The sequence below is a fragment of the Pleurodeles waltl genome, chromosome 4_2 (assembly GCF_031143425.1).
Source record: "Pleurodeles waltl isolate 20211129_DDA chromosome 4_2, aPleWal1.hap1.20221129, whole genome shotgun sequence".
NCBI classification, from domain to species: domain Eukaryota; kingdom Metazoa; phylum Chordata; class Amphibia; order Caudata; family Salamandridae; genus Pleurodeles; species Pleurodeles waltl.
Window position 1 is genome coordinate 1,045,347,938 of NC_090443.1, and position 24,331 is coordinate 1,045,372,268.

Below are 24,331 nucleotides of genomic sequence, written 5' to 3' on the forward strand. Positions count from 1 at the left end.
AGGAGGGTGTAGCCATCCTCAAGGACAGTAGCCATTGGCTACTGCCCCCCAGACCTAAACACCCCCCTAAATTGAGTATTTAGGGGCACCCCAGAACCCAGGAAATCAGATTCCTGCAACCTGAAGAAACAAGGACTGCTGACCTGAAAGCCCTGCAGAGAAGACAGAAGACAACAACTGCTTTGGCCCAAGCCCTACCGGCCTGTCTCCTGACTCGAAAACCTGCACCCAGCGACGCATCAGACAGGGACCAGCGACCTCTGAAGCCTCAGAGCACTGCCCTGGACCAAAGGACCAAGAAACTCCAGTGAGCAGCAGCTCTGCTCAATTTCAATAACAACTTTGCAACTTTAAAGAACTTCACTCTTCCCGCCGGAAGCGTGAGACTTCCCACTCTGCACCGACGCCCCCAGCTCGAGATCCAGAGAACAAACACCACAGGGAAGACTCCCCGGCGACTGCGACCCCGTGAGTAGCTCGAGATGACCCCCCTGAGCCACCACAACAACACCTGCAGAGAGAATCCAGAGGCTCCCCCTGACCGCGACTGCCTGTAACAAGGGACCCGATGCCTGGAACCAGCGCTGCACCAGCATCCCCCAGGACCTGAAGGAACTGAACATCAGTGCAGGAGTGACCCCCAGGCGACCCTCTGACTAGCCCAGGTGGTGGCTGGCCCGAGAAGCCACCCCTGTACCTGCCAGCACCGCTAGAGTGACCCCCGGGTCCCTCCATTGTTTCCTTTCTAAAACCCGACGCCTGCTTTGCACACTGCACCCGGCCGCCCCTGTGCCGCTGAGGGTGTGTTTTGTGTGCCTACTTGTGTCCCCCCCAGTGCTCTACAAAACCCCCCGGTCTGCCCCCCCGAGGACGCGGGTACTTACCTGCTGGCAGACTGGAACCGGAGCACCCCTGTTCTCCATAGGCACTTTTGTGTTTTGGGCACCTCTTTGACCTCTGCACCTAACCGGCCCTGAGCTGCTGTGGTGGTAACTTTGGGGCTGCCTTGAACCCCCAACGGTGGGCTGCCTATGCCCAGGAACTGAGACTTGTAAGTGTTATACTTACCTCACAATCTAACCTTTACTTACCTCACCCCAGGAACTGTTGATTTTTGCACTGTGTCCACTTTTAAAATAGCTTATTGCCATTTTAACAAAGACTTTATATGATATTGCTTTTATTCAAAGTTCCTAACTTACCTGTGTGGAGTACCTTGCATTTTATGTATCTACTTCAAATCTTGAACCTGTGGTTCTTAAAATAAACTAAGAAAAGATATTTTTCTATATAAAAACCTATTGGCCTGGAGTAAGTCTTTAGGTGTGTGTTCCTCATTTATTGCCTGTGTTTGTACAACAAATGCTTAACACTACCCTCTGATAAGCCTACTGCTTGACCACACTACCACAAAATAGAGCATTAAAATGATCTAATTTTGCCATTCTCTTACCTCTAAGGGGAACCCTTGGACTCTGTGCACACTATTTCTTACTTTAACATAGTATATACAGAGCCAACTTCCTACACCCATTTTAAACACAACCTGCACTGCTTTCTAAAAGGCTCTCTAGTCACCATCTGGGCATTGTGTGCTCAGTCAAAAACTTTTAAATAAGGGGAATGAAATAAAAGAAGACAATACTTGAACCACAGAACCAACAACCTTCAAATGTTTTAGTTTTTTTTTATTATTCAACTAGGTACATACTTCCTTACAAAATACAACTCTCCCTCCCCCAAACTTCAATTTCAGAATAAAACCCATCAAAAAAAATAAAAAAGCTAGCCCTCTTGAGTATCCATGTACAAGACTGTGCTCAAAGTGAGGTTTGTATAGCCAGGGTCAGGAAAGAGACTGACATTTCTTAAAAGCAGCAGCATAAGCTCCAAGAATGCAGACAGAGCAACAACTTATCTCGCTTGAACACTGGGGGTTTTGTATTGTCGGGGAACAAGATAATGCAGCCACTTCGGGATAGCAGGGTGGTCTGTACATACTGGATTCCAGCAGCAAAGACCTAAATCACTTGATGAAAGAAGTTGGTTATGTAGAGTAGAAGACTTGAGAGAAAACCCTTTTCAGATGAACCTTGGAAAGAAGTCACAGGAGAGGTTGGGTTTCCTATGTATAAATACACACACAAACACACACAGTAGCTTTAGCAGGAACTGGAAACTTTGATGAGTGCAAGGGGCGTATGGTTCCAAACAAGAGAGAAAGGAATATACTGTCAATAGAAGAGAGGTGTGCGTTCAACAAGTTTGCAGACAAGATTGAAAGTTCTCGAGTGCAAGTGAGATTTAGATAGCAGAAGCAGCAGCAGTTCCTCTAAGCACAGAATGCATTTATGGGTAGTTTACGTCGTAGGGAAAGTAGCAGGATCAGGTGATCTTGAAGCACAAGCTTTTTTGACACGTCAGTAGGCTTGAAGGGTGCCCATGTGCACCTGGTGTGAGGGCTTAGGCAGGATTTGCATAGCTGAAGCCATAACAGAACCTGGATTCTTCTTAAAATCAGAAGAAGCAATGTACTAGGAACTACAACAAAAATAAATTATTTCAGTTGGTCGCACAGCACAGTTCACACTAGAGGGTGACGTGCACATATATGGATTCAGCAGCGAGTCACGGCAGGCTGACCAGTAGTCACAATTTCAGATTGAGGATTTTGGTGGCAGGTGCCAGGTAGACTAGATCCAAAGTGTCATTTAGATAGTAGTCATGGCGTAGAGGCTACAACTCATGGATGGAGTTCTATAGTGGGACCCTACAGTGAACAACATAGCCAACATTTATGATTACGTTCAGGAAGCAGAGAATCAAATGGACGGGGTTTGTATACCAGGAACCACCAAGACTGGGATCTTGGTGGGTTTATACACCAGGGGCCACAAAGTTGTATTTTCATGATGGTAGTCTATCAATCTGGGCTATCGTTTCTACTAAGTGGGGAATATATATGCCTGGGACAACAGATCTTCTCCGGGGTGGGCTACAGCAGACACTGGAAATGTGAATAGGTGAGGGTAAGTCTTGTGAAACAGGTCTAGAGAATATCTGAATGCTGCCCAGGATCAGCTTATGTCAGGACTTCTACGCCAGCTGCATCTGGGTTGTGCCTTTTCGTCTCTGGGAGGTTTCATCACTGTTGGGAGTGGAGAATGTTTGCAACTGCCATATGCAAGCCTGTAATTGATTAATGGGTTCAAGGAGGGGACCAGTGGGGAAGAGGCACTTTAAAGGAAAGAGTGTGACATCTTCCCTAGTACCCTTTCTCAGGTGATAAAAATCACAGCAGTGAGAAAAGGAACAGATCAAGAATTTCTGCAGCAACATTAGAGAGATCATGGTAGATTTCTGCAGCATGTACAGATACCTGCTCCAATGGATGGCTCTATGACACTTCCCTCGTCGTGTTTTGTTGTTGTTTTTTTTTTTTTAGAGGGACAGAAAGGAAAAACATTAAAGTCTGTCGTTCACGATCCTGTGTCTCGGGGGAAGGAGCGTCCATGAATCACGGCAAAATCAAATCACCAGATCAACCCAGCGAACACCCTGCCCAGCTGGAGGAACAGTAGGAGGGGGCACTATAGTCACGCCAGAGGAAGAGGAATGGGCTGCCCCGGGCAGGGTGGTGAAATCTACAGGCTGTAGAAGCGCAAGCTTCGGTCCATTCCTGTGGACGCAATGAACTTCGCGTGCTGTCCGAAGGCCACCCCAGTGGTGAGGCCACTGTGCTCTGTAAAGAAAGGATTGGAAGAATGGGTATATGGCTTATTTTAGGAACTAATCACAAAACTGAACAGGAAATTGTAACAAAAATGAACAAGAAGAGGGGTAGAAGTAGGCAAAAAAGCAAAGCAGGAACAGGCAAATAGCAAATTAACCTAAGAAAAGAGATGTATAAAAGAGTAAAAAACAGAAGGGAGTGGAGAAGACATAGCTGGAAGTCAAGGGAAAGAAAAGATAGACTACAAAAGTGCCAGTAAAGGAGAGGTAGGATAAAAACTAACCTAGGAAATACAAGAAAAAGACGTTTTAAGAAGAACACACAAATTAAAACTCTATATAAAGTGTGAGAGAAGGAAGGCAATATGGAAGGGATGGGGAATGGAATAGGGAAAATGGGGGGAGCGCCAGGATTTTAGCTGCAAGCACAACAGAATGCACAAATAAATGAGCAGTCTGAGCTATACCTGTGAAATGGAGCACTTCCGTCCACTGCTTACAGATATAAATCTGAACATCGGTGCCACCCAATGCGAGGTATGTTCCGCTCTGGTCAAACATCAGGGACTTCACCTAGGGAAAAAATAAATAAACTATCAACAAAGCCACCCACATGACCAGGAGCAGTGTTTGGACATCAGAAATCAACGCACCTCAAAGTTGTCATCCAGTTGAAGGGTCTTGAAATTCTTCAGTTTGCGCAAATCCCACAGTTTGACTGACGAATCATCTGCAGCAGTGGCAAGATAGTATCCGTTCTCAGAGAAAGCGATGCTAGTGATTGGGCCAGAGTGACCCGGGAAGTTAGCCACGTTTGTACGTTCCTATGGGAAGGAGGAGTAATGCATATTACAAGCTAGGAAAAAGCCAGAAAGAATTAAGTACAATATATTCAGGGATTTTTTAAATCTGTATTCAGCCCCTTCTTGCAGCCCATTTATTTGTGCTTTTCTACAGTGCAAACCAGACCCACTCAAGTTGATGGCAATTAACAAAAAAGCATTAGTTACCATAGGTAGCAACTGTGGTTACAACATCTTGCACCCATAGGAGCCAAAGCTGCGAAACGGGCACTCTCAGTGGGGGCCAGAGTGTGGACCCAACTGAGTCCCTAGTGAATTATCAAGGCCACTAGCATTCTTAATATTTAAATAAATTATCAAGACCGGTATTGCAGCAGTGAAGGGGATGACGAATTGCCAGTATCCTCCTCATCAAGTTGAGTCTTCTGTAGACCTTCTCGCATCAGAGTCTGAAACAAATAGGGCCTCAAGGCAATGAAAATGCTAACACAGAGATAAGGGCAATGCAGGAGAATCTTCCCACAACAACGCTGTGCCTTGGTGATCTCAGAACAAGATACTAGCTGATATGTAGCTGAAGCCTGCTCCAGATAGCTGCTGTGGTCAGATCCTGAGTCTCTTAAGCAGAGGCTCGTGCTATGTCTTTCGATAAAGGAATGAAGTTATGTCCTGGAGTCAAGGTGGAGGCTAATGGCATCAGTTCGTGTCGGGGAAGGCCCTATCCACAAAAGAATTCACAGGGCTCGAAGGAACTCCAAGAGGACCTCTGACCTGTTTTTGGTCTAGAGCTCGCCCCCCACGTCCTTAGCACCACCTTGCAGTCTCGTGTCCCTGACCCCACCCACGCTGCTGCTAGCGTGTTCAAGGCCCTCCTCCACCCGCAGGCATCCTCCTGCGCCTCATCCCTGTTGTCTAGTGGGCTCTGAAAAGCTTCGCTAGACCCGTGTGCACTGTGCCGCTTTCGCCGTATCTGTAAGTGTTTTTACTTTTCAGCACCTTGCCTCCTTGCCCCCATTTGTGCCTCTTCTGATTGCTGTATTCCGCTTGTACTTTGTGCCATTTACCGTATTTGTGACTGTTTTGACTTGTGCTTTATTTCTCACTTTTGTGCCTTTTTCAGCCTGGTTTTCGCCCCTTAGGTGCTCCCCCTTGCCGCTTCCCCTGCCGCTGCCTCCCTGCGGCCCCGCCCCCCTCGCGCCCCCATTCGCCGCTCCCTCCCGCCTCCCAGCTGCTCCTCCCTCCTCCTCCCTTCTTAATGGCTGGAGCTGCGCATCAGCGCAGCGGGCGCGCCGCGGCAGAGGCAAGCCCGTCTGCGCCTAGTGCCACCCCCCCTGGACCACCAGACTTCGCTACTCGGCAAGCGAACTCCTCGCCCTCAACCCTGGCTCCTCCACAGCCTGCTTCCAGGCCACTCCGAAGCACACCAAAGGACCCTTCTCCTGCCGCACCTGCAACTTCACCTGCAACAGAACAAGGAAGCCTTCAACAACCAACACCAACAGCCTCCACTGCATTCTCCTCAACACACGCTCCGCACGAAAGCACGCCATCGAGCTCTGGGACCTGCTCAACACCACCGCCCCAGACGTAGCCTTCCTGACCGAAACCTGGTGGAACGACTCCTCGTCCCCCGACATCGCCATCGCCATCCCTGACGGCTACAAGATCACCAGAAGAGATCGCACCAACGGAATCGGAGGAGGAATAGCCATCGCCCACAAATCCACCCTCAAGATCCACACCCACACGGACGACACCCTCAAGACAGCTGAACACCTTCACTTCCGGATCCACACGGACCCCAACACAACCCTCAGAGGAACTCTCATCTACCGACCTCCAGGACCAAGAGCCCCCTTTAGTGACACCATTGCCGACCTCGCAAGCACCCACGCCCTCGCCTCTACAGACTACATCCTCCTTGGAGACCTCAACTTCCACCTGGAGAACAACAACGAAGCCAACACCACATCACTGGCCACCAACCTCTCCAACCTCGGACTCAGACAACTGGTCAACACACCCACCCACATCGCCGGCCACACGCTAGACCCAGTCTTCACTGCAAGCAACCACATCTCCTTCAGCCACACCACCGAACTCCACTGGACCGACCACCACTGCGTCCACTTCACATCCAAGAAACACACCGAGCACCACCCCACTACCTCCGCACCGCCGCTGGGGCAAAGTCACCGAAGACCAACTAACCAGCGCCCTCGCCCAGAACCCACCTACCGACCCGGACACCGCCGCCATCAACCTCCAACAGTGGATCCTCAACTGCGCCAACACCCTTGCAGCACTCAAGAGGCCCACCGTCAACCAAGAAAAGAAAAAAGCAGCCTGGTTCACAGACGAACTCATCACCTCCAAATGCACCTGCCAGAAACTTACGAAAAAATGGCTTCTCGAACGCACACCCGACAGCCTGGCAAACCACAAGGAAGCAACCCGCAAGCACCACCAACTAATCCGACTCGCCCAACGCTCCCACTTCACAGAACGCCTAAACAACAACGCACACGACAGCAAGGAGCTCTTCAGCATCGTGAAGGAGCTCTCCAACCCCAGCGCCAACGTCAACGACGTCCCACCATCCCAGAAACTCTGCGACGCACTCTCCACCTTCTTCTACCAGAAGATCGCCGCCATCCACGACAGCCTTAACACCACACCTACGCCAGACCCTACCCCCGACAACAACTCCTACGCCGACCGCCTTACCACCTGGACCCACGTAGATGACGCCGAAACTCGAAAGATCATGAACTCCATCCACTCGGGATCCCCCTCAGACCCCTGCCCACACCACGTCTACAACAAAGCCGACTCCACCATCGCCCCCCAACTTCGAAAGACCATCAACCTATCCTTCGATACCGCGACTTTCCCGGACAGCTGGAAGCACGCCGATATCCAAGCCCTCCTCAAGAAACCCCAGGCTGACCTCAACGACCTCAAAAACTTCCGCCCGATCTCCCTCCTCCCCTTCCCAGCGAAGTTCATTGAGAAGATAGTCAACGCCCAGCTCACCCACTACCTCGAGGACAACTCCATCCTGGACCCCTCCCAATCCGGCTTCAGACGCAATCACAGCACCGAGACTGCACTCCTCGCCGCCACAGATGACATCAGACAGCAAATGGACAACGGCGAAACTTCAGCCCTCATCCTCCTGGACCTCTCCGCTGCCTTCGATACGGTCTGCCACCGCACCCTACTAACACGTCTCCACGAAGCCGGAATACAAGACAAAGCCCTCAACTGGATCTCCTCATTCCTCTCCGGCAGAACCCAGAGAGTCCGACTCCCACCCTTCCGCTCCGAAGCCACTAACCTCATCTGCGGCGTCCCCCAAGGCTCCTCGCTAAGCCTGACGCTGTTCAACGTCTACATGGCACCCCTCACACAACTGGCCCGGCAGCACAACCTCAGCATTCTCTCCTACACCGACGACACCCAGCTCATCCTCTCCCTCACCAATGACCCACTCACCGCCAAAGCCAATCTCCATGAGGGATTGAAATCCATCGCCGAGTGGATGAGAAACAGCCGCCTGAAATTAAACTCCAACAAGACGGAGGTCCTCATCCTCGGACGCACCCCCTCGGCCTGGGGCGACCCCTGGTGGCCCACCGCGCTGGTCTGAACAACAGACTCAACTTCTACTTCCCTCCCGCCAACTCCGCTCTGCCAACCTCTCCCTCGCTATCGTTCCCCGATTCCAACGCAAGACCTCCGGCGGCAGATCCTTCTCCTACCTCGCCGCCAAGACATGGAATTCCCTCCCGACCCCCCTGCGCTAGACCCGGGACCTCCTCACCTTCAGGAGACTCCTCAAGACCTGGCTCTTCGAAGAATAGCAGCTACATCCCCCACCCCCCTCCGCGCCTTGAAACCCTAACGGGTACGTAGCGCGCTTTAGAAATTTACTGATTGATTGATTGTCCTACAAAGCTGCAGCACTACCTTCTTTTAGGCCTCTATTTGCCATGAAGAGTAAGATGGTCTGGAAAGTTGGACACATCAGCTCTGGCTGAGGTTTGAGGTCAGAGCTGGATGACTGGCAGGGAGTTGAGTTCTTAGAATTCTAACTGCACAAATTTGCCTCGGAAAAAGAGAAATGGGGAGAACTGGACTCCTGTGTTTGCTTTGAGACTTGTCCTTCGACTTAGTCTTGGACATTTCGGAGGATGAGCACCTGGACCAAGACTTGTAGTGAAAATAGCCCAGAAATTGGACAGCAAGTGGCCTGGTTTCTTGTGTTCAGCGATGCACAACTTCGCTTCCTGCTCCCTTTGCACCATACAGTATTTGTCGAATGACTCTAAATCACGGTTGGATCCAAGGCATCAAAGGCATGTTTCATACAGTCCACTACACATCTGCTTCCTTCAAGTCTGGCACAGCAAGTCTGTAGTCTTCAGGGGAGACATGTCCCGCACAGTCACTGACAACTGTTTTCAAAGTTGGTGAAAAAACAATAAAAAGTTCAGAAGTTGAGTTCCAGATCCTTGTTGAATGGTAAAAAACAAACCAAAAAAAAAACTGGACAGCATACCAGAGTGGCACCTAAATATTGGGGGGGGGGGGGGGGTGCCAACTATTGTGTAAGGGCACAATTATAAAAAGCTTTCTGGATTCAGCATGTGCCTGGACGTTATCCAAAAGTTGAGCAATCCGTGGCTAAGAGCGTCCATCAGAAGTGATTGCCATATTGGTAAAGTCAGGGTTCATCAACAAGTACTGGGATTCATCATTGAAGGCACAAAGTTTGAAAGTGTTTGTTTACATGGAGAGACCTTATCACAATATTTTACTATATTCCTATCGTAACTGCTGGTGTGGTGGAGTTTTATAGCCTTAGTACAGTTCTCAGGAACAATTGCTGCCACGACTTTTTTGAAGGAGTATGTTTCGAGTAGAACAGATTCTGCGCTTCCCTGAGAGTAGCAGCCACCCAAGATGCACACTTTGTGGATTAGGGATTAAGTCGATTTTGCTTGTAGAGTTGTGTGTACAATGCAGGACAGTTTAAACATACTTGCCTTAATAGGAAACCAATTAAGGGTGATATGGATTGCACTGATGCAAGCTATTTTTCTGCGACCAAAGAGAAGTCTAGTCTCTTCATAAGGGGCTGCTTTGCGTGGAAGGGAGTGTATTCTGGGCAAATTAGTGTAACTCAATGTGACTAACAACCCTAACACCCTTAGGAGTGGTTTTAGGCAGCTAGTTCCTTAAAAAATGTTTAGAAAAAAAAAGAAATCTTATCCTTACCAGGCCAGTCTCCTTTATGCCATAGTGCTTACAACATTATCCACAGGTCAGTATCCACTACAGCCCCCAATATTTACAGCAACACAGTCTGTTAAGTATTCATTGGACCTCCTTATGTAAATGAAATATAAGCTGGCCAGTGCCTGTATTTTAAGTGATATTTCCAGGTCAGAATCTGCAAACGCCCCAGTATGTAAAGTACTGTCCCTGGCCTCAGAGTGACAAAGGCACTCTCCCCATGGGGCCAGCAACATGTCTCGGTTCGTGGCAGGCTGCTAAAACTAGTCAGACTACACAGATAGTCGGTTAAGTTTCAGGGGGCACCTCTAAGGTGCCCTCTGTGGTGTATTTTACAATAAAATGCACACTGGCATCAGTGTGCATTTATTGTGCTGAGAAGTTTGATACCAAACTTCCCAGTTTTCAGTGTAGCCATTATGGTGCTGTGGAGTTCGTGTTTGACAGACTCCCAGACCATATACTCTTATGGCTACCCTGCACTTACAATGTCTAAGGTTTCTGTTTAGACACTGTAGGGGTACCATGCTCATGCACTGGTACCCTCACCTATGGTATAGTGCACCCTGCCTTAGGGCTGTAAGGCCTGCTAGAGGGGTGTCTTACCTATACTGCATAGGCAGTGAGAGGCTGGCATGGCACCCTGAGGGGAGTGCCATGTCGACTTACTCGTTTTGTCCTCACTAGCACACACAAGCTGGCAAGCAGTGTGTCTGTGCTGAGTGAGAGGTCTCCAGGGTGGCATAAGACATGCTGCAGCCCTTAGAGACCTTCCTTGGCATCAGGGCCCTTGGTACTAGAAGTACCAGTTACAAGGGACTTATCTGGATGCCAGGGTCTGCCAATTGTGGATACAAAAGTACAGGTTAGGGAAAGAACACTGGTGCTGGGGCCTGGTTAGCAGGCCTCAGCACACTTTCAATTGTAAACATAGCATCAGCAAAGGCAAAAAGTCAGGGGGCAACCATGCCAAGGAGGCATTTCCTTACACAACCCCCCCCCAAACGAAAGAGGATGAGACTAACCTTTCCCAAGAGAGTCTTCATTTTCTACGTGGAAGAACCTGGAAAGGCCATCTGCATTGGCATGGGCAGTCCCAGGTCTGTGTTCCACTATAAAGTCCATTCCCTGTAGGGAGATGGACCACCTCAACAGTTTAGGATTTTCACCTTTCATTTGCATCAGCCATTTGAGAGGTCTGTGGTCAGTTTGAACTAGGAAGTGAGTCCCAAAGAGGTATGGTCTCAGCTTCTTCAGGGACCAAACCACAGCAAAGGCCTCCCTCTCAATGGCACTCCAACGCTGCTCCCTGGGGAGTAACCTCCTGCTAATGAAAGCAACAGGCTGGTCAAGGCCATCATCATTTGTTTGGGACAAAACTGCCCCTATCCCATGTTCAGAGGCATCAGTCTGCACAATGAACTGCTTAGAATAATCTGGAGCTTTTAGAACTGGTGCTGAGCACATTGCTTGTTTCAGGGTGTCAAAGGCCTGTTGGCATTCCACAGTCCAGTTCACTTTCTTGGGCATTTTCTTGGAGGTGAGTTCAGTGAGGGCTGTCACAATGGATCCATATCCCTTCACAAACCTCCTATAGTACCCAGTCAAGCCAAGGAATGCCCTGACTTGAGTCTGGGTTTTTGGAGCTACCCAGTCCAGAATAGTCTGGATCTTGGGTTGGAGTGGCTGAACTTGGCCTCCACCTACAAGGTGGCCCAAGTAAACCACAGTTCCCTGCCCTATCTGGCATTTGGATGCCTTGATAGAGAGGCCTGCAGATTGCAGAGCCTTCAAAACCTTCTTCAGGTGGACCAGGTGATCCTGCCAGGTGGAGCTAAAGACAGCAATATCATCAAGATAAGCTGTGCTAAAGGACTCCAAGCCAGCAAGGACTTGATTCACCAACCTTTGGAAGGTGGCAGGGGCATTCTTTAAACCAAAGGGCATAACAGTAAACTGATAATGCCCATCAGGTGTGGAGAATGCTGTTTTCTCTTTTGCTCCAGGTGCCATTTTTATTTGCCAGTACCCTGCTGTCAAGTCAAAGGTACTTAAGAATTTGGCAGCACCTAATTTATCTATGAGCTCATCAGCTCTTGGAATTGGATGAGCATCTGTCTTGGTGACAGAATTGAGCCCTCTGTAGTCCACACAAAACCTCATCTCTTTCTTTCCATCTTTGGTGTGAGGTTTGGGGACTAAGACCACTGGGCTAGCCCAGGGGCTGTCAGAGCGCTCAATTACTCCCAATTCCAGCATCTTGTGGACTTCCACCTTGATGCTTTCCTTAACATGGTCAGATTGTCTAAAGATTTTGTTCTTGACAGGCATGCTGTCTCCTGTGTCCACATCATGGGTACACAGGTGTGTCTGACCAGGGGTTAAGGAGAAGAGTTCAGGAAACTGTTGTAGGACTCTCCTACAATCAGCTTGCTGTTGGCCAGAGAGGGTGTCTGAGTAGATCACTCCATCTACTGTGCCATCTTTTGGGTCTGATGACAGAAGATCAGGGAGAGGTTCACTCTCTGCCTCCTGATCCTCATCTGTTACCATCAACAGATTGACATCAGCCCTGTCGTGGAAGAGCTTAAGGCGGTTTACATGGATCACCCTCTTGGGGCTCCTGCTTGTGCCCAGGTCCACCAGGTAGGTGACCGGACTCTTCCTTTCTAGTACTGGGTAAGGGCCACTCCATTTGTCCTGGAGTGCCCTGGGAGCCACAGGCTCCAGAACCCAGACTTTCTGCCCTGGTTGGAACTCAACCAGTGCAACCTTTTGGTCATACCAAAACTTCTGGAGCTGTTGGCTGGCCTCAAGGTTTTTGGTTGCCTTTTCCATGTACTCTGCCATTCTAGAGCGAAGGCCAAGTACATAGTCCACTATGTCCTGTTTAGGCTCATGGAGAGGTCTCTCCCAGCCTTCTTTAACAAGGGCAAGTGGTCCCCTTACAGGATGACCAAACAGAAGTTCAAAGGGTGAGAATCCTACTCCCTTCTGTGGCACCTCTCTGTAAGCGAAAAGCAGACATGGCAAGAGGACATCCCATCTCCTTTTGAGCTTTTCTGGGAGCCCCATGATCATGCCTTTTAATGTCTTGTTGAATCTCTCAACCAAGCCATTAGTTTGTGGATGGTATGGTGTAGTGAATTTATAAGTCACTCCACACTCATTCCACATGTGCTTTAGGTATGCTGACATGAAGTTGGTACCTCTGTCAGACACCACCTCCTTAGGGAAACCCACTCTGGTAAAGATACCAATGAGGGCCTTGGCTACTGCAGGGGCAGTAGACGACCTAAGGGGAATAGCTTCAGGATACCTGGTAGCATGATCCACTACTACCAGGATATACATATTTCCTGAGGCTGTGGGAGGTTGCAGTGGACCAACTATGTCCACACCCACTCTTTCAAAGGGAACCCCCACCACTGGAAGTGGAATGAGGGGGGCCTTTGGATGCCCACCTGTCTTACCACTGGCTTGACAGGTGGGGCAGGAGAGGCAAAACTCCTTAACCATGTTGGACATATTGGGCCAGTAGAAGTGGTTGACTAACCTCTCCCACGTCTTGGTTTGTCCCAAATGTCCAGCAAGGGGAATGTCATGGGCCAATGTTAGGATGAACTTCCTGAACAGCTGAGGCACTACCACTCTCCTAGTGGCACCAGGTTTGGGGTCTCTGGCCTCAGTGTACAGGAGCCCATCTTCCCAATAGACCCTATGTGTTCCATTTTTCTTGCCTTTGGACTCTTCAGCAGCTTGCTGCCTAAGGCCTTCAAGAGAGGGACAGGTTTCTTGTCCCTTACACAGCTCCTCCCTTGAGGGTCCCCCTGGGCCTAAGAGCTCAACCTGATAAGGTTCAAGCTCCAAAGGCTCAGTTCCCTCAGAGGGCAGAACTTCTTCCTGAGAAGAGAGGTTCCTTTTCTTTTGCTGTGTTGCAGTTGGTTTCCCAACTGACTTTCCTGTTCTCTTGGTAGGCTGGGCCATTCTTCCAGACTCCAGCTCTACTTGTTCACCCTGTGCCTTGCATTGTGCTCTTGTTTTCACACACACCAGTTCAGGGATACCCAGCATTGCTGCATGGGTTTTTAGTTCTACCTCAGCCCATGCTGAGGACTCCAGGTCATTTCCAAGCAGACAGTCCACTGGGATATTTGAGGAGACCACCACCTGTTTCAGGCCATTGACCCCTCCCCATTCTAAAGTAACCATTGCCATGGGATGTACTTTTCTCTGATTGTCAGCGTTGGTGACTGTGTAAGTTTTTCCAGTGAGGTATTGGCCAGGGGAAACCAGTTTCTCTGTCACCATGGTGACACTGGCACCTGTATCCCTCAGGCCTTCTATTCTAGTCCCATTAATTAAGAGTTGCTGTCTGTATTTTTGCATGTTAGGCGGCCAGACAGCTAGTGTGGCTAAATCCACCCCACCCTCAGAAACTAGAGTAGCTTCAGTGTGGACCCTGATTTGCTCTGGGCACACTGTTGATCCCACTTGGAGACTAGCCATACCAGTGTTACCTGGATGGGAGTTTGGAGTGGAACCTTTCTTGGGACAGGCCTTGTCTCCAGTTTGGTGTCCATGCTGTTTACAGCTATGACACCAGGCCTTTTTGGGATCAAAGTTTTTACCCTTGTACCCATTGTTTTGTGAAGAGGCTCTGGGCCCACCCTCCTGTGCAGGTTTTTGGGGGCCTGTAGAAGACTCTTTACTATTTTTAGTTTTGGTTGTCTCATCACCCTTCCCCTGGGGAGTCTTTGTGACCCCTTTGTTTTGGTCACCCCCTGTTGAAGTCTTGGACACCCTTGTCTTGACCCAATGGTCCGCCTTCTTTCCCAATTCTTGGGGAGAAATTGGTCCTAGGTCTACCAGATGCTGATGCAGTTTATCATTGAAACAATTACTTAACAGGTGTTCTTTCACAAATAAATTGTACAGCCCATCATAATTACTTACACCACTGCCTTGAATCCAACCATCTAGTGTTTTCACTGAGTAGTCAACAAAGTCAACCCAGGTCTGGCTCGAGGATTTTTGAGCCCCCCTGAACCTAATCCTGTACTCCTCAGTGGAGAATCCAAAGCCCTCAATCAGGGTACCCTTCATGAGGTCATAAGATTCTGCATCTTGTCCAGAGAGTGTGAGGAGTCTATCCCTACACTTTCCTGTGAACATTTCCCAAAGGAGAGCACCCCAGTGAGATCTGTTCACTTTTCTGGTTACACAAGCCCTCTCAAAAGCTGTGAACCATTTGGTGATGTCATCACCATCTTCATATTTAGTTACAATCCCTTTAGGGATTTTCAACATGTCAGGAGAATCTCTGACCCTATTTATGTTGCTGCCACCATTGATGGGTCCTAGGCCCATCTCTTGTCTTTCCCTCTCTATGGCTAGGATCTGTCTTTCCAAAGCCAATCTTTTGGCCATCCTGGCTAACTGGATGTCCTCTTCACTGGGGCTATCCTCAGTGATTTCAGAGGTGTTGGTCTCTCCTGTGAGGGAACCAGCATCTCTGACTATTATTTTAGGAGTCAGGGTTTGAGGGACCCTGTCCTCCCTAGATAGGACTGGTAGGGGGGAATTTTCCTCCAAGTCACTATCCTCTTCCTCTGAGTTGCCACCCTCAGAGGGGTTGGCCTTTTCAAACTCTGCCAAAAGCTCCTGGAGCTGTATTTTGGTAGGTTTGGGGCCCATTGTTATTTTCTTTATTTTACAGAGTGACCTTAGCTCCCTCATCTTAAGATGGAGGTAAGGTGTGGTGTCGAGTTCCACCACAGTCACATCTGTGCTAGACATTTTGCTTCTAAAAGTTGGAATACTTTTTAAGAATCTACAACTGGTTCTAGAATCTAATTCAAACTTTTACAAACTTTTAAACTCTAAAAGAAATGCTAAACAGGATCTAACACAAGGCCCTAGCAGGTCTTTTAAGAATTTAGAAAACTTTTCAAATTGCAAAAATCAATTTCTAATGACAAGTTTGGAATTTGTCGTGTGATCAGGTATTGGCTGAGTAGTCCAGCAAATGCAAAGTCTTGTATCCCACCGCTGCCACCAATGTAGGAAGTTGGCTCTGTATGTGCTATTTCAAAGTAAGGAATAGCATGCACAGAGTCCAAGGGTTCCCCTTAGAGGTAAAATAGTGGTAAAAAGAGATAATACTAATGCTCTATTTTGTGGTAGTGTGGTCGAGCAGTAGGCTTATCCAAGGAGTAGTGTTAAGCATTTGTTGTACATACACATAGACAATAAATGAGGTACACACACTCAGAGACAAATCCAGCCAATAGGTTTTGTTATAGAAAAATATCTTTTCTTAGTTTATTTTAAGAACCACAGGTTCAAATTTAACATGTAATATCTTGTTTGAAAGGTATTGCAGGTAAGTACATTAGGAACTTTGAATCATTTCAATTGCATGTATACTTTTCAAGTTATTCACAAATAGCTATTTTAAAAGTGGACACTTAGTGCAATTTTCACAGTTCCTGGGGGAGGTAAGTTTTTGTTAGTTTTACCAGGTAAGTAAGACACTTACAGGGTTCAGTTCTTGGTCCAAGGTAGCCCACCGTTGGGGGTTCAGAGCAACCCCAAAGTCACCACACCAGCAGCTCAGGGCCGGTCAGGTGCAGAGTTCAAAGTGGTGCCCAAAACGCATAGGCTAGAATGGAGAGAAGGGGGTGCCCCGGTTCCGGTCTGCTTGCAGGTAAGTACCCGCGTCTTCGGAGGGCAGACCAGGGGGGTTTTGTAGGGCACCGGGGGGGACACAAGTCCACACAGAAATTTCACCCTCAGCAGCGCGGGGGCGGCCGGGTGCAGTGTAGAAACAGGCGTCGGGTTCGCAATGTTAGTCAATGAGAGATCTCGGGATCTCTTCAGCGCTGCAGGCAGGCAAGGGGGCGATTCCTCGGGGAAACCTCCACTTGGGCAAGGGAGAGGGACTCCTGGGGGTCACTTCTCCAGTGAAAGTCCGGTCCTTCAGGTCCTGGGGGCTGCGGGTGCAGGGTCTCTCCCAGGCGTCGGGACTTTAGGTTCAAAGAGTCGCGGTCAGGGGAAGCCTCGGGATTCCCTCTGCAGGCGGCGCTGTGGGGGCTCAGGGGGGACAGGTTTTGGTACTCACAGTATCAGAGTAGTCCTGGGGTCCCTCCTGAGGTGTTGGATCTCCACCAGCCGAGTCGGGGTCGCCGGGTGCAGTGTTGCAAGTCTCACGCTTCTTGCGGGGAGCTTGCAGGGTTCTTTAAAGCTGCTGGAAACAAAGTTGCAGCTTTTCTTGGAGCAGGTCCGCTGTCCTCGGGAGTTTCTTGTCTTTTCGAAGCAGGGGCAGTCCTCAGAGGATGTCGAGGTCGCTGGTCCCTTTGGAAGGCGTCGCTGGAGCAGGATCTTTGGAAGGCAGGAGACAGGCCGGTGAGTTTCTGGGGCCAAGGCAGTTGTCGTCTTCTGGTCTTCCGCTGCAGGGGTTTTCAGCTAGGCAGTCCTTCTTCTTGTAGTTGCAGGAATCTAATTTTCTAGGGTTCAGGGTAGCCCTTAAATACTAAATTTAAGGGCGTGTTTAGGTCTGGGGGGTTAGTAGCCAATGGCTACTAGCCCTGAGGGTGGGTACACCCTCTTTGTGCCTCCTCCCAAGGGGAGGGGGTCACAATCCTAACCCTATTGGGGGAATCCTCCATCTGCAAGATGGAGGATTTCTAAAAGTTAGAGTCACTTCAGCTCAGGACACCTTAGGGGCTGTCCTGACTGGCCAGTGACTCCTCCTTGTTTTTCTCATTATTTTCTCCGGCCTTGCCGCCAAAAGTGGGGCCTGGCCGGAGGGGGCGGGCAACTCCACTAGCTGGAGTGTCCTGCTGGGTTGGCACAAAGGAGGTGAGCCTTTGAGGCTCACCGCCAGGTGTGACAATTCCTGCCTGGGGGAGGTGTTAGCATCTCCACCCAGTGCAGGCTTTGTTACTGGCCTCAGAGTGACAAAGGCACTCTCCCCATGGGGCCAGCAACATGTCTCGGTTCGTGGCAGGCTGCTAAAACTAGTCAGACTACACAGATAGTCGGTTAAGTTTCAGGGGGCACCTCTAAGGTGCCCTCTGTGGTGTATTTTACAATAAAATGCACACTGGCATCAGTGTGCATTTATTGTGCTGAGAAGTTTGATACCAAACTTCCCAGTTTTCAGTGTAGCCATTATGGTGCTGTGGAGTTCGTGTTTGACAGACTCCCAGACCATATACTCTTATGGCTACCCTGCACTTACAATGTCTAAGGTTTCTGTTTAGACACTGTAGGGGTACCATGCTCATGCACTGGTACCCTCACCTATGGTATAGTGCACCCTGCCTTAGGGCTGTAAGGCCTGCTAGAGGGGTGTCTTACCTATACTGCATAGGCAGTGAGAGGCTGGCATGGCACCCTGAGGGGAGTGCCATGTCGACTTACTCGTTTTGTCCTCACTAGCACACACAAGCTGGCAAGCAGTGTGTCTGTGCTGAGTGAGAGGTCTCCAGGGTGGCATAAGACATGCTGCAGCCCTTAGAGACCTTCCTTGGTACTAGAAGTACCAGTTACAAGGGACTTATCTGGATGCCAGGGTCTGCCAATTGTGGATACAAAAGTACAGGTTAGGGAAAGAACACTGGTGCTGGGGCCTGGTTAGCAGGCCTCAGCACACTTTCAATTGTAAACATAGCATCAGCAAAGGCAAAAAGTCAGGGGGCAACCATGCCAAGGAGGCATTTCCTTACAGCAACACACTAGTATGTAAGTCTCTCTCTCTAGGCCACTATCTGCAAAAGCCTGGTATGTAATTTCCCATCTCCAGGCCTGCATCTGTAAAGCTCTAATACCCCAGTATGCAAGTTACTACCTCCAGGCCAGTATTCACAAACACACCAATTTACCTGCATAGCACGTGTATGCTAAGTGCTCACAGTGTATGTGCATGTGGAGAAAACAGCACAGTAGCATGGCCAGCGTGCCATGGCACCTAATGTACGTAGAGGGCATTGCTCTGTCGCCCAAGAAGAAAATAGATCATGCAAGTAGATGGCATTGCTACATCGCCCACGAAGAAAATCATAATTTGTGTAGAGTAGGACTCTTACCTCTGAACCCCAGTATCAGTATACTTGAAGCACTAATGTCATCACTCCTGAAGCTGTAGAATCTCACACATGAAACTATGCTGCTTACAGGTGCTCTTCCCTGCTAGGAGTTCACTGACTGAATGGTTGGCCAAGTCTGGCAGATCCAGAGAAAGCAGCAATGTGAGCTGTGTGTGGGCTGAGGAAGCTCTGCTCCGCAGGTATGGCTTTGAGGGGCGAATGGGCAGCCAGCCCCTATAATAAACCTGCTGGCAGACCAGTGGTACAAGCCACTGTTGCATGAATACAAAGAGCTCATTAGAAATTACCACTTCACAGACTAAAGTGCACAGTGAAAATCCTGGGCACAGTTACATCCCACAACCCTGCAGGCCCACTGATAAAGTTATACATGCAGTGACTAGCATATGTCCACCTTGGTGCCGCCTTAGGGCGCAGCCTTCTCCTTGCGGGTAGGCCATTCTTCTCCTACCTTCAAATCCCAAATCTTGATTTGCGAGTCCATGGTGCCCGTTCCGAAAATGAGACCATCAGGGTGAAACTGCGCACAGGTAAGGGCTGGTGAGAGACAAGAGAAGATAGGGTCAATACTGGGAAAGTAGACAAAATACTAAGAGGGCTGGAAGGGTGGTCGAAGGGAAGCACCAAGCAGTAAGGAGTGGACATGAAAGAGAATGGGGTGGGGGGAAGGAGTTATCATAGGGGGAAGTAAGGGAGCCAAAATGATGGGAGACAGAATTAATGGTGTTGGAGTAGGATGGCTGAATGTCATGGGAACTAAACACTGTGAAGGGGCAGAAGGGGAGCAGCAAAGTGAAGGCTGACAAGGATGGGGGAAAATGGGACAGAGGTGAGGTGAATAAATAGAGAATCTTCATGTGATAAAGCTAGTTTTAGTATGAAAGGGTTTTAAAGGGAAACTGCACCATCCCTGGGGGTTCAAATAAACCAGTGAAGAAAAGAACACAAACAATTTTTGTTCAAAGAAATACAAAAGCAAACATTAAAAATTGTTATACTGAAAATTCTATTAACTGGAGAATGAATCCAGGATCTACATTGGAGGGGCGTATAGTTGTTTATTTCTGGTGACCACGAATTGAGACCTTTTAAAATCAGTAGATGGCTTTCGGGATGGTTCTCCTGGGCCTTTATGACTCAAGAGCAGCTCAAAGAAAATGCAGAAAAACATACTACAGAAAGCTCAATGTTCCAGTTTTAAGGCAGACTTTTAGGGCAAAGTGGGATTGAGCAGCCAAGGCTTAATCTTGGAGGACGGTGTGGGTGTAGGACACCTAGTTAAGGCTGCACATTCAACACTCACTATAAACTGACTGCCCTAGCATGGTTACCTTTTCAGAAAAAGATAGGACTTATCATTAAGCCCATCAACTATTTTACTTAACTGTGGATCCTGTTGTTCTGTAACTAACCTATATTGTACACTTATACGTAACGCAGTTTGTAGAGAGGAGGCAAATTTGCATAGTACCGCACCAGCTTGCAAGTGTTCCAAGTACTCACACTTCAATGCCTGACACTCCTGCAAGCTCGGCTGCACATGGAGACCCCGCTGCACTTGAGGCCCAGGTGGCAGGAGCCACTGACTGGGCCTACTGGTGGGACAGGCATCGGCGAAGGAGGCACGTGGGCTGCTCATGCAGCTGGATAACTGTATACTGAGAGGCGCGAGGGATAGCTGTGGGGACAGAAGGGACACTTATCTTAAAGAAAGGGATGTGCATAGTGGCAGCGCACGACTGCCCGCCACTTGAACTGATTCACTGATGCAGAATTCAAGAACAAGGCCTTAAGATCGATGGGTGGCGAACAGGATGCTGGGTTCAGGCGCAATGAGCCTTTCCATAACTGAGAGCAGAACAGGACTAAGCACACGGCTTTGGGTACCTCAACACGAGAAAGAGCGCAAGTCGTCCAAGCAGTGATTCAAAGCTCCCAGTAGTTGCAGAAACAGCTTCTTCACCTTGTCACAGCAAGTATCTCTGCTGAACTCTTTATCTGAACAGGCGGGTTCTATCCGGGGAGGAGAGCCTAGAATCTGTTTTCGTCAGCAGCAGTAGGAGTTCCTGCTCAATAGCAGGGGGATAGTCCTGACCATCGACAGAGGAACAGCGACAGATCCAGTCTTCTGTCCTCACCTTTCCCTGCACTGCACAACTCTTAAGAATGAAAAAGTGAACTCTGGATAAGGTGGATGGGCCAGGTGAGTGCCGAGGATGGTAAGTGTTCACAAATGTCCAATCAGGTCCAAAGTTCACACCACACACCTTGAATGGGGAGAGTGCAGCTTAATCACAGTAAAGTGCACTTTCTTTTAGGTTGGCCTCAGCTCCATCACAACCATTTCAAGTCAACAGTTACCTTCCAACAGTGCAGTGTAATTCAGAGAGACAGATCCTCCTCCCAGCACAAAGCAGAGGATAGGGGGGGGGGGGGGGGGGGGGGGGCTTGGGAGTACCAGACTTTCTATGGGGTTGGTGGAGTCTCAGGCCAAAGTTTTTCAATGAATTTTAAAAAAATGGTTTATAAATTGTAACCACTGCCATAGACAACCCAGTGTTGGACATTTCCAAGTGCTCTGACAAGTAATGGTCTGAAACCTCAAGCTGCTGGAACTGGGTCAGTTTTTAGTTATTCTCAACAGCCCTTCCACTGGATGATTAGCCTAAAACATCATACTTTACGAAGAACTTCAGTCAGAGGGGGACAGATAACTCAGGCTACTATTAACTTTATGAAGCACAGTTGAATGTTAGGAGTTACAAAAACTCAGGGGTGACCCAAACAAGAAGCACATAACTTAACATGAATGTAACACATTCAAGCATGCATTACATACGCACAGGGAAAATTAGTGCATGAACCTCTAACATACTATATGGAGAGTAGAAAGAGAGACAGGAGCAGTCATCACTGGTGCCTAAGCCACAATCATGTGTAGCAATGGTTACTAGAAGCCTGGCATTGGACTTTTGCACCAGAAAACAAAAATGGGCCTGACAGAATTAAAGAGAGACAGCAATTGTCATATGAACACAGTGGCAAATCCAGGAATTCTGCTAGTTACAAAGGAGATGAGAATGATCCCAACAAGAGTTGGGTTAAGTACTGATGGCAAACAGCATAGCAGTAGACTTGTAGAGCACTCACTGGAATGTGAACTTTTCCACAGATGGGAAAATCTATGTCATCTAATGTGGAGGACTAGGGATTCCTTGGGGTACGCTGACGACCAAAGTCAGGTCGATCCAATTTCTGACTACAGCATCTACTTCCTTTACCTACATTATCACCAAGTTTCACAGGTCATCTCTTGTGGAAGTTATGCACCCTGCCAGGCAGCCCACACAACTGGTAAGAGGCAAGCAAAGTCCTTTTTACACTTAAGCCTCACTGCCACAACAACAGTTTCTTACCTGTAACCAGTTCTCCGTTTATCACATCTTCCTTTAGCATGAGAACCCCAAAACACTTATAAATTTTTTCAGCAGACACTGAAGCCACATATGTTTGCAGGAATGGGTGTTGAAAACTAAATGAAAAGTCCTAATAAAGCTCTGTGGTGTCAAGACTTCCGCTCGAAAGGACAGAAAAGAGCATTTCAAAGTACCCATGAGCATAAAGCGGACCACTTCCTTAAAATTTAGCCAAAACGCTAACAAGTGACCATGGTCAAATTGTGTTCTTAGTGCTGGAAGATTAGTTGAACAGGCGGTCTAGACCAGATACCATGCTGCAGCTGCCTCAACTCGGCTTAAAATAAGGCACTGTTATCACAAGGTTGATGTAGGAAGTTGGCTCTGTATGTGCTATTTCAAAGTAAGGAATAGCATGCACAGAGTCCAAGGGTTCCCCTTAGAGGTAAAATAGTGGTAAAAAGAGATAATACTAATGCTCTATTTTGTGGTAGTGTGGTCGAGCAGTAGGCTTATCCAAGGAGTAGTGTTAAGCATTTGTTGTACATACACATAGACAATAAATGAGGTACACACACTCAGAGACAAATCCAGCCAATAGGTTTTTATATAGAAAAATATCTTTTCTTAGTTTATTTTAAGAACCACAGGTTCAAATTCTACATGTAATATCTCATTCGAAAGGTATTGCAGGTAAGTACTTTAGGAACTTCAAATCATCAAAATTGCATGTATACTTTTCAAGTTATTCACAAATAGCTGTTTTAAAAGTGGACACAGTGCAATTTTCACAGTTCCTAGGGGAGGTAAGTATTTGTTAGGTTAACCAGGTAAGTAAGACACTTACAGGGCTTAGTTCTTGGTCCAAGGTAGCCCACCGTTGGGGGTTCAGAGCAACCCCAAAGTCACCACACCAGCAGCTCAGGGCCGGTCAGGTGCAGAGTTCAAAGTGGTGCCCAAAACGCATAGGCTAGAATGGAGAGAAGGGGGTGCCCCGGTTCCGGTCTGCTTGCAGGTAAGTACCCGCGTCTTCGGAGGGCAGACCAGGGGGGTTTTGTAGGGCACCGGGGGGGACACAAGCCCACACAGAAATTTCACCCTCAGCAGCGCGGGGGCGGCCGGGTGCAGTGTAGAAACAAGCGTCGGGTTTGTAATGGAAGTCAATGGGAGATCTAGGGATCTCTTCAGCGCTGCAGGCAGGCAAGGGAGGGGTTCCTCGGGGAAACCTCCACTTGATCAAGGGAGAGGGACTCCTGGGGGTCACTCCTCCAGTGAAAGTCCGGTCCTTCAGGTCCTGGGGGCTGCGGGTGCAGGGTCTCTCCCAGGTGTCGGGACTTAGGATTCAAAGAGTCGCGGTCAGGGGAAGCCTCGGGATTCCCTCTGCAGGCGGCGCTGTGGGGGCTCAGGGGGGACAGGTTTTTGTACTCACAGTCTTAGAGTAGTCCTGGGGTCCCTCCTGAGTTGTTGGATCGCCACCAGCCGAGTCGGGGTCGCCGGGTGCAGTGTTGCAAGTCTCACGCTTCTTGCGGGGAGCTTGCAGGGTTCTTTAAAGCTGCTGGAAACAAAGTTGCAGCTTTTCTTGGAGCAGGTCCGCTGTCCTCGGGAGTTTCTTGTCTTTTCGAAGCAGGGGCAGTCCTCAGAGGATGTCGAGGTCGCTGGTCCCTTTGGAAGGCGTCGCTGGAGCAGGATCTTTGGAAGGCAGGAGACAGGCCGGTGAGTTTCTGGAGCCAAGGCAGTTGTCGTCTTCTGGTCTTCCTCTGCAGGGGTTTTCAGCTAGGCAGTCCTTCTTCTTGTAGTTGCAGGAATCTAATTTTCTAGGGTTCAGGGTAGCCCTTAAATACTAAATTTAAGGGCGTGTTTAGGTCTGGGGGGTTAGTAGCCAATGGCTACTAGCCCTGAGGGTGGGTACACCCTCTTTGTGCCTCCTCCCAAGGGGAGGGGGTCACAATCCTAACCCTATTGGGGG

At 48.9% G+C, this 24,331-nt stretch overlaps 1 protein-coding gene across 1 annotated transcript in view; it reads right to left on the reverse strand.

The window, feature by feature from the left end:
* Positions 1–1,667: 1,667 nt before the first annotated feature.
* The window catches only part of PRPF19 (pre-mRNA processing factor 19), a 44,037-nt gene continuing 21,373 nt past the window's right edge, over positions 1,668–24,331 (reverse strand). The window contains exons 13-16 of the mRNA XM_069233031.1: positions 19,401–19,486; positions 4,386–4,556; positions 4,200–4,305; positions 1,668–3,742 (exon numbers count right to left, since the gene is read on the reverse strand). Of these exons, the coding sequence (XP_069089132.1) occupies positions 3,645–3,742; positions 4,200–4,305; positions 4,386–4,556; positions 19,401–19,486 (461 nt within the window). The 3' untranslated portion in view covers positions 1,668–3,644. The remainder of the gene's footprint in view (positions 3,743–4,199; positions 4,306–4,385; positions 4,557–19,400; positions 19,487–24,331) is intronic.